Below are 16,761 nucleotides of genomic sequence, written 5' to 3'. Positions count from 1 at the left end.
ACAGTTTAAAGTTAAAAGAGTCTTAATGGTGGATTTGTTTCTTACAAAAACACTGCTTTTCTCTTCTCCAGATGTTCACTGATAGACTGGAGGGGTGTGGATTATTGTGGTGTTTTTATCAGATGTTTGGACTCTCAATCTGACGGCACCCATTCACTGCAAATGATCCACTGGTGGCACTTCTCTAAATCTGATGAAGAAACAAACTCATCCTAATCTCGGATGGCCTGAGAAAAGATTCCTCTTCTGTCTGGAGCACAAGATGTTTGTTCCAATCACTATGAGCAAAAGTAGTAGTGATGCCTGACAAGCGAACACTGCTAATAAGGAAAGTATTACATGAATCGAAAGCAGACCGTGTTTACAATCTTCACAAAAGGCATTAGTCAGACTAAGCCTCATTCTTTATCATCTTCCTAGAAAGGCTCTGGATGTCACATCCTCTTTGGGCGCAACCTGTCAGATGTTGAGGAGGAGTCAGAAGCAATGGGAAAGTGGGCTCAGCGCAGCGCACAATGTGGTTCTGTTTAGGGGCGAGCCGCGTGGGTCTCGGAGAAAGACGTCTCTGCCAAGAACATTGCTCCTATCTCGTTCCACTGTATTTGCTCCAAGGACGATGGAATCATTCCTAGCACCATGGATGTATTTTACATGACGTAGGCGTTTTAATCACGAGACGTGCTCAAACACAGCTACGCGCTGATTTCTCCAATTAACTTTTATGACATTGGGAACTAACATATTTTTACCGAATCTCCCACGTTTTTGACTGACTGCGGGATAAAACGAGCTCGATAAATGCGAGGGTGATGGAGGCCATTCTTGAAACTGTTCAGACTACAAAGACATCTATGTTTTTTAAACCTGCTGACTCAGTTTGGCCATTTCAAAAAAACATTGGCGCTCGCATTTGGGTCACATGCGCTCAGCTGTTCGACCACCCAGGTGGCGCGTCAACCCTAACAGCCAATTAAAATCAGGCAAGCTAGGTAGCAGTTAAGAAAACAGTCAGAAAACAAAGCTTTGTTAACACTGAATTATTCACCTTTTAAATATGATGACAACATGTTGAACCTGAATCACCTTTAGTCAGTTTTACTTTTTAAGATTTACTGTAAGTGAAGTCAGCTTTCTGTTGTTTTTGCATGCGCTGGGGAAATAAAGTCGGTATAAAGCACACCAAATACTAAGACCATTTGAAATGTTTCGATTCAACTTTTCTCTCAAATTGTTATGTTGACAATATAAATGGTAAATGTTTGTGTGCAAAAACATGCTAAATAAATTCAGCATTTACAAAGACAAACTAAGACTTTTTCAATTCCACTTTTTCACCTAGATTGTTGTGACAAAATAAAATGTAAAAACATTTTTGTTTATAAAAATGCAAAAATAGAAGCTACACAAATCCTACAGCAAAAAAAAGAATTTTCGTAGTAAAATGCATTTATTCTGCAGTTATATACCATTTAAAAATATATATATATATATTACATATAACAAATTATAATAAATTATATAACAAACTTTTTATGTGCATTTTATGTCAATACTTTACATAAAATTTAGGCTGTCAAAAATAGAATTATATTTAATAAGTGTCAACAATTGACATTTTTAGATTGTCTATATATGTGACCGTGGAGCATATTCGCTGGGGTTTATTTGTAGCAATAGCCAACAATACATTGTCAGAGACAAAATCATCGATTTTTCTTTTATGCCAGAAATCATTAGGAGTTTAAGTTAAGATCATGTTCCGTGAAGATATTTTGAAAATTTCCAACCATAAATATATAAAAACTTAATTTTTGATAAGTAATAAGCACGGCTAAGGACATAATTTGGACAATTTTAAAGGTGATTTTCTCAATATTTTGATTATTCAGACGTGCAAATCTCAATTTCAAAAATGTTTACCTTATTATATGACTGGTTTTGTGGTCCAGGGTCAAATATATATTTTGTCTGAGTATATTTTGACAAAGTTTTTCCTATAGCATGCGACCAAGGTACCTCAAACATAGCCTACTAAATACTATTGTTTTTCGTGTCAGGTAAAATGTTGCCTCGTGATTGTTGTGTGTTTCGTGTTGTAGCCCTATCTTTCCTTTGTCATGAGTCAATCACTTAATCAGTGCACTTCATTACTGCATCAATCGCTGGTTACAAAGAAACAGAGGACAAATTTGACAAAAGATCTAAATCACATACTTAGCTTTCTCTTTCATGCACTCTTTCAGTCGTGTAAATAATGGCTGGCTGCAGTGCAGGGGGGCAGTCAGCGGGTTCAGACCCCCTCCTCTATGGTTCTTCTACCAAAGCACCTCCCCTCGACCCTTCAGGGTAATTCACTTACTTTTCTCCTTCTCACAAGGGCTACAGTGCAGTTTTCCATTCAGGGGAACATATCCCGTGACAATAACGGACTCCTCCAGGCACTGCGAGACATCTGAGGTATTTCTGCTTCAATATCCTGATTACTTATTGCATGATTTATTTGCATCCGTTTCAACGAAGCGCTGATAGGATACTCCGCGATTTTCATTTAAAATGTAGGAAAGAACGAATCTAAGGCGATTGAGACGTTGGCTACTTTGCAAAAATTAATTTGAAGAAAAAAAGTCCTTGGTGACGCAAACCGGCGTTTCTTTCCCTACAGTTTGTTGACCGGCTAACTCATTTAAAACTTCATTAAAACTATTATCCCGGTACATGACTGCATATAAATAAATTATAAAGATGAGAAAAGTTGTGAAGTTTAGAAACATGAGAAAAAAAGTTACTTTAAGAGAAAATAAATTTTAAGTAAAAGTTGGTTAAATATACTTTAAATAGGGTACATCTGCAAGAATATAATATATATTCGTTAAAATAGACTAAAATGCAACAAGTACAGTTATATCAGTAGAATATTGGACGCCTTAACATAATCGCGAAATCTATGTGTGTAACGTTAGAGCGCGTTTGCCTCAGAAAAACTCAACTTTCTCTAACGACTTTTTTTCTCTTCCCAAAGGAAACGTTCACGTTCTGTCTTTTTTTAACGTCAAAATTAAAGTATAAGATGTTGAATTGTGTCACGGTGTCTGACTTAATTAAAATAGGAAAAGCAAACGATGTAATTCATAATAATACCTTGGAAAGATGACTGTTGTCATTTATGATTTTTTTTTCTTTGGTCGCGCCTCGTTTAGCCCCGCCCACTTGAAAACGCCTCAAACTTTCCCTCTCAGATTTGCCAGACCTGTCAAATTCAGATGAACTGTGATTTAACTAAACTTGCCATTAAACTAACAATCTGAAGGCATTTGTTAAGTATAATATTTTAATAAATTTTCCAAATGCATTCATGCATTCATGCTTTATCAGAATATAAAATATCTATTTTTGTATACTGTAAAAACTGCAGTCCCTTATTGATGTTGTTTTTTTTTTCTGTTCACACTGACCCGCCCACTTGAAAACTCTTCAAACTTTCCTTAGGCCTGTCATCTAAGATGGCGTACTGTAATTTAACTAACTTTATTATCACAATCTTCTCATTAAACCAACATTTTAAGACTTTGATGTTAAACAGTATTCATTTTGCGAACGCTTTTATCAAAAGCGGCTTGCAGTAAAACAAAGTCATATATTATAATAAGCAAGTCTGTGGAGGCATTACCAGTTTACCTCTGTTAAAGAATGTCCTTATTAAGCAGTAAGCCCACTTTGCAAAGGTTTAACACAAATATATCATGCTGAAAAGAAAACTATGCTGTCTTGCCACCCCTCTGAAGTTGAAATCCCTTTTGACTCCCATTATTTATCCTAAAAATCTTATTTTTAATGAGCCAGTTGAGGACTAAACCAGGAGTCCAGTCTTGGCCAAGAGTTGGTTTGTTTCTACACACTAAGACAAGTCTAAGTGGGCCTGTAAAAGAAAGCAGTCTGGTGCTTATAGAGCCACACGGCTTGCCCGGAATAATACTACACTTTATAAAAAACTCCATCATCGGCCGTGGGCGATTTAATGGAAAAATTTATGAGGGGGCACATTTGTTCTTATGTTCACTGTATAGGCCAAATAGGCTAAGCAGTAAAGCTATGCATTTCATCTTCTCTTTTTTTAGCCTTCAGTCTGGAGTGCACAAGCTTGAAATTTGCGTCTGAAGAGCTCATTGGAAAGGAAGAGTTTTATTGCAAGTGAGGCACGTTTAACGGCGCTTTAGGAGTCGCACAGCAGGGGCCAATGGGAGTGTGGAATCTGGCCAAGGTGGTGCTCGGATGGGCCGCAATCTGGTGGGCCGCGGTCCATTCGGCGCAGGCGCAAGGAGATGGAGACATCCAGGCCAGTCGATTCACTGGAAAACCTGAGGGGGAGGTGCAACAGAGGGTCCGTCGGAGAGGCCAGGAGTCCCTCAGGGGGTAAGAGTTTTTTCAGTACCGTCCTGCTCCTGTTTTCTGTCAGTTTCATTATTAATGTGGACACTCTAATGGCTTAACCATATGAAGCGGAGGGTTTAACTCAACTTTTATCACCAGAAGTACAGTATATTCATTTGGGGGTTGGTATATCTCGTCTTTAAAGCTTGAATTCGAAGCTAGCATCATTTTCTTTAAACGCACTTTTTAATGAAGTAGATTTATTTTGCAACCTGCTGTGTTGTTTGGGTTAGAGCCAAACTGGGTTGAAAGCATGATTAAGAAAGCAGCGTATGCGATGGAGCCTGCTGCAGAAGTCTGCTGTGAAGGAATTTTAAGTACTGAAATGCCTCACTATGTTGGTCATGACAACAGGAGTGTCACTTCCTACTGATATCTTGCACCGTTGAAAGATATTATTGTTTTGTTTACGTCTATATATGTCCAAGAAGAATGCATGGTGTTTTGGGTCTTTAGTTTCTGTTGAAAGTTGAGGTAAACACACTTACATGTATTAAAAGATGAGTGATTGCATGATGGATGTTTTTCCAAACCCTCCAGTGGCTCTTGAACTTAGTGTCTGCATTCGTCTCCGCAAAGCCAAAGCTGTGTATTTTTCTCATTTTTGGGAAACAATGGCTGTCTTGTGTCATGCAGCCCTCATGTGTTCGAAACAGTTATTCCAATCATCCGCTCATCTGTACTTGCTTATAACTCCCCTGCACACTGCAGCAGGAAATGAGGTATTCTGATTACTCAGGGGGCTCCAACAAGGGACATTTGTTTTCAAGCAAGAGGTGAGAAAGAGCATTTCCAACAGAGATATGTCTCTAATTCTTGGACCCTTATTTAATCAGGAAAGGGTTTTTGCAGTTAAGGTCTAAACAAATCTAGCAAGCCCAAACAGATACTTTGAGTCTGTTAGGACTGTAGAGACTGGAGTTCAGAAACAAAAGCACCATTCTTTATGGTACCCCAGTACTAGAAATGGGACCAATAGTAGTTGACCTGGATCGTAATCAAAAATTAGTTAACTGAACACTTTAGCCAATTTCCCAGATAATCCGAGGGGCAGTATCTGTTCCGGTCAGTGGAGCAGAACCATGTGGCACTGAGTCAAAAGAGAAATGTGCCACTTTTGAGAGCCCGTGCTTTCCTGTCCAATAGTTCCCTTCGTCAACATAAAGACCCTTCTTACAAATGTTGCAGTCTTAAGGTAGGGTCTAATCACCACCATGCACCATTTGTAATCCTATTTAACATACCAATGCTTTGTAAGAACAGCCCTTAAGAACACTGATTATAATTACGTTGCACAAAAAAACACATTTGATGTATTGAAGACCAATCAAGCCAAGTTATCCGGGGTCAGACGGTTTAAGAGAGCCCCAGTAGGATTTGGAGCTTACTGGCTGTCCTTGCTAAGCATAATTTGGCCGTCAGATTGGAGAAGTCTGATCACATTGCATTTGGGGGCCCCTTAAATGAAGGTAAAGTCTGGGAGACTGCTGTAAAAGCAGTGGGCTTGGGGTGAGAATATGATTATGTGGTTCTCGATGCCAACCCTTAGGAGTTTCGCCCAGTACAAAGCCAGCAGCAGGCTCAGGGTAGATGTTTTTAGAAGTCTTGCTGGCTTGGCCATGGTTTCTCTTCATTTGCTCAACATGTCTCCAAGGCAATGTCAGCTCCACAAGACTCCGAAGATGTGCTCCAGTTCTTCCAAAATGCTTGATCTTTGCTTCCCCAGAGAGACTGAGTTTTTTGTCTTGGATTTATATACTTTTAACAGCTAGAAATGCATGCCAGTCAAAAGGAAAACAATCCTTCTTGGATCTTGAAGAGCTTGCTAAAAGCCAACAACGTTTTGTTGTGGAATTGTTATTTGCAGAAATAAATTTTTCAGTTTGGGAACAAAAAAAAAATAGCCTGTGTATATGGAGCCATCTTAGTTTTAAGGGACCCCACAGAAAAACAATGTGTTTTTCTCTTTTTATTGGAGTTTGTCATCTAACCAATGGAAATGAATATGCAGATCTGATAAGTGTATCCTTATGTGTGCCAGAAATTAATAATCTCATCAAATGCACTCATTGTATTCCAACAAACAAGAAAAAGTATAATAGCCAACTGACTTCTGTTGTTTATTCCCTATACCACCAGTTGATCCAAAGTGTCTTGTGGACAATCTTATGCATGCAAGCAATAACATTAGCACATGGGACTTGAAATCATATAGAGTAACCCCCCTCCTTTCTCGTTGCATTAAAAGTGTGTATAGTCTAGACGGCAGTGTGATTGGAGTTCATTAAGGTCAGGGGCTTGAAACAGGCCAAGTTGGACAGGGAAAGGTCATGGAGATCCAGAGGCTTTACACATGGGAACTTTATAATGTTAAAACAACCGTGCCATTAGCTCATTGGCTCTGGACTTAGCAGCAATCCTGGGGGCTGGGAGCAGATGCCTCTGAATTGACCTTTAACCTCTCTTGGAGTGGTAGCCGGTGAGACTGAATGGTGCTATCTTTGTTTAACCCTCTCTCCTTCGTCCTGTTAGGTTTTTATGACCTCACCGAGAAGTGGCCAGAGGCCGTCAAAGAATCCTGATTTCCTATCTCAGCCTTGTCCAGACCTTACTGGAATTCAGTTTGTGAGGGGTTCTCAAATGTCGTAAAGTTGACCTGCTTTATCTAGAGATATTTGGCAAAGAATTACTTGCAAATATCTTTAGGCCTGAGGGCTGGTAGACCCTGTAAATTAAAAAGGATTTGACCTAGTGAAGTGAATCAGTCCATCTAGCAGAAGGAGTCACATGGTCTTTCCAGGTATTTGCCTTGTAGCAAAGAACCCGTTACCAATTTATATCTCTCTTTGAGGCGCTGGTTCGCATTCAAGATGTTGGGTTTAGTAAATGTTCTTCATTTAGTATTGGTAAACATACCGTACTGCAACTAATACATTTAGTAGTTTGCACATAGATTGCGTGTTTGAAATGCATTTTCTGGAACACATGTTCCTTTCATGTTTTTTTCCATGTCTCAAACCAATTACAAAACAATTTTTAAATATTATTCAGCCATTTTGATACCCCCTTCTTGAATCAGGCATGTGTTTGGCTAAAGACAAAAAAGAAGGAAAACTGGACACTTTGATCAGCAAATGTTTAACTGACGATTAACACTGTTTAAGTGAACCCTGGCTAACAAGCAGATAACAGTATGAGTTCATTCAGCTTAGTCAAAATACATGCAATATGTGCATGTATTAGAAAACATAACATTCTGTGGATTCCCCACTTTTGGACATGTTTGCTGCATAAAAAAAAAAAAAAGATTGTGCGTCTGTCATTCTACGCTAGTTGGAATTTAATCACGTCACCAAAAACATCATTGTTCGGTACAATTTATTCAGCATTTTAACTTATTCGGATGAAAAATTTCAGTTTCCAAACATTCGGTGCATCACCACTGAAAAATGTAGGATTTAAGAAAGAAGAGATCGGTTTGTGTCCAGGGATAACCTTCTTGGCATCATTGTGCATGAGTTTCAGACCTAATTCTTCAGGCTCCAGTTGAGAAATAAGTCTCTACGGTTCCACATTGCTGATAATTCATCATCATCTGGCCTAATTTCCACTGCTGCTTTTGTTTTCTGTCGCCCACCTCCCAACCCCCCCCAAACTTTTCACTTCCACTTGTTTTCTTTACCTCCCACTGATTCCTGCCCTTTCCCCAGCATTTTCCGTTTTCATGCTCCAACATCTAGCCCTCCATCGGCCTCTACTCTTTCTGGCCCTCCACATCTCTCTTGGTTTCTGCTGTTAGCGGTTGTGTCGTCTGGCAATGCGGTTTGAAATCCATCAAAAGATTTAAACTACAGCTGGTTGTCCCCAGGTGACTGACATTTGTAAACATCTTGACTTGTAGAGGAAAGGAATTTATGTGTGTGCGCAGAAAGACAGATGTACCTTGTGTTTTTTTTTTTTAAAGGGCCATTTACGGCAGGCTTAACTTGGTGCTGATAGAAATAAAACTGTTTTCGCAGCAAGGGTCCAGGTTTGATGGAGATCCTAAGGGCTTGTTGGAAAGAAACTGCCAAAATGACACATTCTGAGGGCAATTTGCCTCCAAGCTGTCAGTTACTAGTTGGTCATCTTGGATTAGGTCACTGATCAGCGAGCCCCAAAACATGATGCTGTGTTTGTTCACACTTAAGCAGAAACATACAGAACTTTGGGTTTGGTCCTGTCATTAATCACATGTACCATGACTAAACAGACACTTTTCTTTGAAACTAACTTTCTGTGAGAAAGTTGCCAAAAAACAGCTCATGGATGAGCGCATTTGGGAACTTAAGAGTAGCTTTAGTAAATATTTCTGTCAGGAAGTTTGGTTACGGTCCTACTCAAAACAAACTCTTTTCATGTCATTTCCCTGGAAAGTCCTTTGGGGCCGTTGTATGTATTGAGCCATATTTATTGCCAAGGGTCATGAGGTCTTTGAGACCGTGGATATTTCATTATGTTGTATGTTTCTGAGAAACGTTCAGGAATAATATTTGGTTTCTGTAATTTAATGGAGTGGTTTCCGTTGTTTCAGGCCCAACGTATGTGGTTCCCGCTTCCACTCCTATTGTTGTCCAGGGTGGAAAACGCTTCCCGGTGGGAACCAGTGTATAGTTCGTAAGTATCTGCAATATTTGTTTTTAACTTTGCATGCTGAAGATTCCACTTACCCACTGTACACTTAACCACAAAGTTAGCATTTAGCCTTAGGCTAACTGTGGTTAAGGTTCTTAAACAAGGTTACATCAGGGGGGAAATCAGCAACTCAACAGTAATGAATTGCTTTTTCTGGGGTTTGACCACAAGACCTTTAACCACAACATAAACCCACAAGATAAAGGTTTGGACATAAGACCCCAGCTATATTTGGATCCTGATACTAGCATGCTGCACAGTAGGACTGGATAAAAAATATGTATTTCTCAATTTTAATTAATTCCCAAAAAGATAATGGTTCCTAAATCCCAAGAATCTTAGTGTTGCCCGTTTTCATTTAACGAATGCATAATTGTAGCACACCTCCCACCCAATAAATCGCAATAAGCATTGTGCTTTGTTACTTTTGATAACAAACAAAGTCTCAGATTTCAAATTCTGTCCATTTTACTACAATATTCAAAAATATAAATACAGTTTTGCAACTGTTTAATAATAAGTGACAGATCGCTGCAGTGTCCAAAAGAAGCAGCAGCGCAAAGCACATGATCATCTCCTCTTCTTTAATAGAAGTTTCAGCACAAAATAAACATGAATAAACATCTCCAGGTATGTTAAAAGAAAGAGTAAATCTTACTGAATTCTGTATCCTGTCTCATGTAATCGCTCAGTCAGTGTTTTAACCATGGAAATATGTCAGTGTAACAGCATGTCATGTAACATTATTTATCTAGTGTACTGTCCACCTCTTTATATGCTAACAGATTCAAATGCCTTTGCTCATCACTTATCATGAATGTTTGTCTCTCAAGCGATCTGCAGGAACTCGTGTGGCGATGGCTTTTGCTCGAGGCCCAACATGTGTACCTGCTCCAGTGGTCATCTTGCCCCCAGCTGTGGTGCGGCCGCAGGTGAGTTCAGTCATTTCGGTCTCATTTTGTTTCAACAAAACGCCCTGGGCCGTATGAAAAACGCATTTTGACTAGTTTCAGAATTTTGGCCATTTTGGTACTTTCATTCATGGGCCTATTTTAGTAAAAAAGAGGAAATGGATATGAAATGACTTCTTGCAATGTTTGGAGCATGTGTGCTAACCGCTAGGGCACAGCTTTGACTGTAGATGTGTTTTTTAAAATAATTCTCTCTACCCTGCTTGCTTACTTTGTGGTTGAATGGCTTGTCATAATTTCAAACTTTTCCTTGACATTTCCAGCAATTTATTATGTTGAGAGGTGAAATTGAGCAGAGATATGGCCGGCTGGAAATGCTGGAAATGTGAAAATGCTCTGACAATGTATAGTGTTTCATCCTTCGAATCATTAGCTAGGAGTGTTTTCTGTTGAGATATGTTAAATTTGAGACCACACGTCCACCAGTGAAACCTTGCACTGAGCGTTTTTTATGACTTGCTTAGAAAAGCGTGATTGATTTTGTTTAGATGGCGCTGGGAAAAGTAATGACCGTCGGTGATTCCTGGACGAGGTGTTTAGCATTAGCGCAGGTTTCTCTTACTGCACTTGCTCTCTGCCAATGGCGTCCAGACGTTTCTCAGCGAATGCCCGGAATATGTGGTCATAGACAAATAAACCCAAATGCACCAAACCATAGGGTTCGGTCTCGTAAGCTGTAAAACCAGAGTCAATTTATTCAGCAATGAGAAATTGACCATCTAATTTAGCTGCCAGTCCTCTGACTGTTTGAAAGCAAATGCTAAACATACGCTTGTACTCTGTTTTGGCAGCCTTATGGGATTTGCGAGATCGGTGATGCTGTCATTACGCCTACTCGACCGCGTACCGTCTGCAGTGGTTGGAGGCGGCCACATTTATGAGTCAGTTATGAATCTGCAATTACTCCATAAATAACAAGCCACCACACGGATGTTAGCCGTAGCAATTAGCGTCCAAATACTGCAGCTGTGCTCAAGATACTTTAATGCTAGCCTCTTCATCATTAATGTCTGTCTACGACACCTCTGAATTTTTCTGATTTTTCTGAATCTGAATCAGCAGTGTTATTTTAGTATAATTAATTTATTATTAAATTATTTTAATTTTGTTGTGTTTTAGTAATTTTTTTCATTTTTTGTTAACCTACTGCACTTGTTAACACTAGTTAACTACAGTAAAGGTGTAGCTTAATATGTTAAATGGAACTGAGCTGACATGAACTAACAATGAATAGTTGCATTTTTATTAATGTTACCAAAGATTAATAAATTCTGTAAAAAAAAAAAATGTATTGCTCATTAATTGTTAGTTAATGCGACTAATGTTAACTAATAAGACCTTATTGCAATGCATTACCAAAATTAATTTCTTAGTACTTCAGCTAAATGAAAATGAGAAATGTTGCATTGGAAGCTAAATTTAATAAAGTTTTGTTTTAGATATTTTAGTATTTCAACTAAAAAAAGAAATAAAATGTGTTAAATTTGTGTTGTAGTTATTTTAGTATTTAAAGCAAATGAAAATCTTAAAAAAGTTGCCTTAGAAAATAACTTAAATAAAAACAAGTTGAAGTATTTTTTAGTTATTTTGTACTAGAATTTTTTTTATGTTTCTCATTTTAAACCAACTGAAATAAAACGTTTACATTTTGTTTTAGTTATTTTATTTCTTAAACTTAAAAAAGTGTATATTTTACATTAAATGTAATTCATTTCACTTAACGTTTATTGTATTTCAAGTATTGAAAATGTTACTTAATAGTTTTAGTTTAAATAACCGTATTTAGTTGATTTTCCCATACATTTCTGTCATATGTACATTCACTGACATAATGACCACTGATAAGCTACTACTACATATACTGTAGAAACTTAATTTTCTGTAAAGCTGCTTTGCAACGATTTGTATCGTGAAAAGCGCTATACAAATAAACTGAATTAAAAACCTGTCTGGCCGACAGCTCTTAAATCAGATCTCTGGATATATAATAGAACGCAGAACAAGAATTAGCGCCCCCTGCTACTCTTTGAGAAGCTATTCATTTTCATCTTGTCTTTCACCCCATGATGTCTCATTGGTGAACCTGACATTGACAGGCCACGGATCTCCACGCTGCGAGAAAGAAACGACCATAAAGGACCTATGTTTCTCAACCTCGCTCATGTTTCCTGCCGTCAACGTAGCCTGTAAAAAAGTGACAGATGTGACAGCTGTAGACAGAGGTGCATTGTGGGGTGGCAGGCCTCAGGATGCCCCGTTTCGTGCGTATGCGTCTCAGCACGTGCAGCTCACTTAGCATGGGTCAGTGAGCGAACCACCTGTAGGGGGCCGTCAGCAGGTCTAGCCAATGAAGTCATTTCCTGCGCTTTAGGAAAACACAGCCCATGCTAAAACATTTACAGACCTCGCTGTTGAAAGCATGCTATCATCGAAAAAAGAAGAAAAAAAAATCACTCACGTTTGATCTCTATCCAACAACATTTTTCATGCGAAATCAGACAAAAACAAGCAAAAAAAAAACTTTCATCCTTTACCCTTTGATTTTTGTTTATTCTTTTTAAAGTTTCTTTAAAAGGATTAGATCATGGCAGGCAAAGATAAATGAGGAATAAATGAGGGAGAAGTAGTAGCTTGAATTATATTTGGGCTGAAGCGTAATGGCACGATGCCTTTGTTTAGACAGAACGAAAGAGTTTGGAGAGAGCAACGTTTTGATGCAACCAATGGGGAACATCAATCTTCTTAAAAAACTCGGTGCGAAAGTCTCATCAGAGATGATTCGTTGTGTGCTTATGTCATCTAAATGCAATTTTAAATCTTCATGGTTCCATATGCAAACTCTATTGAACTTTATTGATTCGTTCTGCGCCAACAGAATTTCCATTTTGTGAAAATCGCTGGAAAATAAATCTACTCATCCAAAAAAATGTCTGGTAGAAAATCAGGATGAAAATAGGCTTTTGTTGGCCAAGTTTCCAGGAATTGGCGGTCGCCGATATTGGATAGACAATATATATGTAAAACAATTAAGGTTCTTTCTCAATATATACTGTAAGTATGATTAAGTTAAATAAATAGTGGGAGGAAGATGCAGTAAACACTAGTGTGACATAAATACATACAGTATATGAGGTGAAGAAAGTTCAAAATATGTTCTCTGAAAAATTATCTTAATAAATAAGCTGTAGGATATAGCAAAAGAGGGGGGGGGGGGGGGCTTTTCTGTATTTTCCAAATTTCCACATTTATCCAGGGATCTTCATTTCTTAATTAAAAGTGTAACAAATTAATACAAGAACTGTAAACTGGTAAAAATGTAGTGTAAAAATGTTTCACACAATACTTTTCATTAATATGTAAAAAATGCCACATGGAAACTTCCGTGAAACTTTTTTTATCAGTTTTGAATCGATTTCATTATATTTAGATATTTAACAGATTAACAGTTTTTTTTTTCACTTTAAATGTTCGTGTTTAATTCAGTGTGTCACTTTCTATTTCTTTGTAAGTCTTTGTGATAATTACATCACAATGGCAACAATATTCATAGCGTACAATGCCAAGTCTTTTAAAAAGCAGTGTAAACTAATTGCTGGAAATTAATCTAAGATTTTATCCAATGATTTTGGGTTATTCCCAAATAACAGGGATACATTTAGCTGCATGCATGGTTTATTGTTATACTGAGCACTCTAGATGAATTGTAATCACCTCTCTTGTCTCTGTACAGTCCAGTCCTGCAGCATCAGATGCATGAATGGAGGGGTCTGTAATGAAGATGCCTGCTCGTGTCAGAAGGGCTACACAGGAAATCACTGTGGACAGCGTAAGTGAATCTTTCATTTCAGAATGGCCAGACATCACCACATAGCTGCCCAGACACAGACAACAATAGATGATTTCACTAGAGTTTGGCTTACAGACACAAATTATCTCTGATTGCATTCAGACCCCACTATATATTTATCTATTTTTTGCATTTCGCCAATGATTTTTTGATTTCGCCAATTTTGCTTTCCGTAGCTGTGTGCGAGAGCGGATGTCAAAATGGCGGACGTTGTATTGGACCCAACAGATGTGCTTGTGTCTACGGTTTTACTGGGCCACAGTGCGAGAGAGGTAAGCCATCGCTATGCTTCCAAAGTTCATATTTTCCCAAGTCTTAATTGTGTTGACGTCTGTGAAGATGTGTGGTTTGTTTACCGTCTCAGGCCTGCTTCAAGAATGTGGTAACACTGTGTCAATGTGACCCAGAATTGCTCCGAGGGTAATTTACAGTACTTGCGTTTTGAGGCAGTGTGCTTCAAAGTCCTCTTCACTGTAGCCGGTGTGAAATTAATGCTACAGTTTACATTGTGGCCAAGTCTCTCAGAGCAGGAACAATGAGGTAATCTGGGAGAGAGAGAGAGAGAGAGAGAAAAAAAGGACGAAAGCCTCCCTCACATGTGCACGAGACGTGCTATCGGAGGTGATATCCTTGACTGGAGTTATGAGAGAATGACAGACCGAGAGGACCGTAAAGGCAGTTCCCATCAGTCCGTGTGAAATGTGGTAGAGAAGCGCCCCAGGCACACTAGGCCGAATACCTTAGCCCTTTTTTGGTACCCCACCCTCTTGCGTCTGGTTCTCTGTTTGACCCCACCCCTTCACGAAGCCCCTTGTGCAATTGTAGGCCGGTTCCCTTTGAAAACCCAACACAGGGAGGTGGAAAAGTTTGGGAGACATCTGGCAGTAGATAAAGTAGGGTGGAAATGACAAGGGAATGTTTCTGTGGAGACTTTTCTGACAAGAAAAGGTGGTGGAGGGGGGTGTTCTCCAAGAAATGGAGACCCCAGCTGTGTATACACAGCCAGGCCTGAACTAGTACAAACAATCCCTCAACACGGAGAGCGCCGTCCATGGGACACCTTCCTCCTTTGTGGGCCACCCGACCAGATCCCTTCAGTCCAGACTCACCCTCAAGGTCCTTGTGTGTTGGTTGTAAAAACATCAATCTAAACAATCAGTCATTTCACAGAGCAGAGACTGAGTCTTTATTTAGCCTGTCTCAGGCACGCCTGTTTATCATCAAGCGACTGGATTTCACACAGTTGATGAATTTCCAAAAGATGATGCAGGCCTGATGTCAGTCTCTCTATTTGGTTTTTCCCAAAAAATTCAGCACCGTCTTCCAAGAAAGAGGTAGTAACAAAGAAATTGGATTCTGAAAAGACTGAAGCACGATAGTTGGCTTGCGTTTTTATAAAGTCAGTTTTCTGCAGAAGAGTTCAGAGAAACATAACGCAAGCTCAGCTTTGAGTTGGCACGGTTTCTAGAGGGAGTTAAGCAAGTTAACGGTAAGAATGGTGTTAGGCCCATCTAATTTGTTTTCCGTTTAGTCACGTGTGCTCTGCATTATCACTTACCACGACCCACACCGAAGAAAGCTATGTGTAATATTCATTCGCAGTCAATGGTTGACTATGCTCGGGTTCAGGGTCACCAGTCCATCTTAGTTTGATCAATTACCACTGTTTTGGCAGAGATGGCTTTTTTTTATGTGGTGCATTGAATTCTAGAGAAAAAGTGTTTTCCGAGCAATGAAATGTGACTAATCCTCCTGTAACCACAAGAGAAAGAATAAATAGGGCCGAGTGTCACTAGACTGACTCATTTGGGAGTCATAAAACTGTTGTAACCTTGGCTTGTTGGATGTGTATAGCAGAGATAAGATGCGAAGAGATTGCCTGTTTTTATTTAGCTGTACTGTAAATCACAGAGCAGTAAAAGAGTTTGTTGGTCTGTCCGAAAAACTTCAAAGTCTTCCTCAGGGAAGCTTGACCGTCTAATGTTTCCCTACCCCTTCCCCCCGCCTTTTTTTTTCTTCAGGCCTACGTGAATGAACTTCTGCTTCTCCCCAAGTGAAAACACATTTCTTATCTTGGTGTGTACTCTGATTAAACCGAAATAGGTCACAACAAAGCGAGTGACTATTCTCAGTCATTCACTCTTAAGCAGGTTTTTGGCTGCGCTTGAGGTTTCCACCTGCAGTTGGTCCCCGCGGCTTAACGTTCCAGACTAGATTAACTTCCCTCTGGCTGATTTTTCATTTCTTAGAAGGTCTTTCATGACAGTCTACTCTCTTTCGGTCCATTAGCACTGAGGATGATAAAAACAGGCCAAGCCTTTGGAGTGTGAAGAAAACTGGAATTCCTCCTGCCAAATTACGCTGCTGCTCAAGCTTTGGACAAGTGTGAATGCCACATATCAGCGACCTTCTGAGGCATCGTTTTCCCCCTTCTTGCCTCATGATTCATGATAATGTTCACTGCTGAATAGTTGGCAGATGTAACTGGCAGAGAAACACTGTGGTGACTAAACGGAAAGTAGAGGTGAGTAAGCGTTTGGGAGGATGGGTGTAGGTGAATGGTTTTGATCTGACAAACCACTCAAACTCTAATCAAGTCAAAATTGATTCCGAATGTTGTCTGTATCACAGACACATACTCTCTTCTACGGATTATGATTCTCCTTGCTTCTGCACATTGCCACTAAATTTGCCAGCGTGACATTGAGGTTAACTGATCTCCCTTTTGCGAGATTAAAGTCCTCAAAGGAGTCCAGTCTTTAGCATGGACCTACCATGTTACACTGCCTTTATTCTTCTGGCCGTGTGCGCATACAAATGGTTCAGTGCAGAAATTGGCAG

At 39.3% G+C, this 16,761-nt stretch overlaps 1 protein-coding gene across 5 annotated transcripts in view; it reads left to right on the top strand.

Annotated features, from left to right (window-relative positions):
• Window positions 1-2,340: 2,340 nt before the first annotated feature.
• The window catches only part of LOC127987289 (fibrillin-2), a 62,531-nt gene continuing 48,110 nt past the window's right edge, over window positions 2,341-16,761 (top strand). For all 5 annotated transcript variants that reach the window (XM_052589539.1, XM_052589538.1, XM_052589541.1 and 2 more), the window contains exons 1-6: window positions 2,341-2,457; window positions 4,116-4,410; window positions 9,002-9,084; window positions 9,936-10,034; window positions 13,804-13,899; window positions 14,097-14,192. In XM_052589539.1, the coding sequence (XP_052445499.1) occupies window positions 4,235-4,410; window positions 9,002-9,084; window positions 9,936-10,034; window positions 13,804-13,899; window positions 14,097-14,192 (550 nt within the window). In that variant the 5' untranslated portion in view covers window positions 2,341-2,457; window positions 4,116-4,234. The remainder of the gene's footprint in view (window positions 2,458-4,115; window positions 4,411-9,001; window positions 9,085-9,935; window positions 10,035-13,803; window positions 13,900-14,096; window positions 14,193-16,761) is intronic.

The sequence above is a fragment of the Carassius gibelio genome, chromosome B22 (genome assembly GCF_023724105.1).
Source record: "Carassius gibelio isolate Cgi1373 ecotype wild population from Czech Republic chromosome B22, carGib1.2-hapl.c, whole genome shotgun sequence".
Classification (NCBI taxonomy): Eukaryota; Metazoa; Chordata; class Actinopteri; order Cypriniformes; family Cyprinidae; genus Carassius; species Carassius gibelio.
The sequence above is the reverse complement of the archived record's forward strand: the minus strand, read 5'-3'. Positions and strand labels throughout refer to the sequence as shown.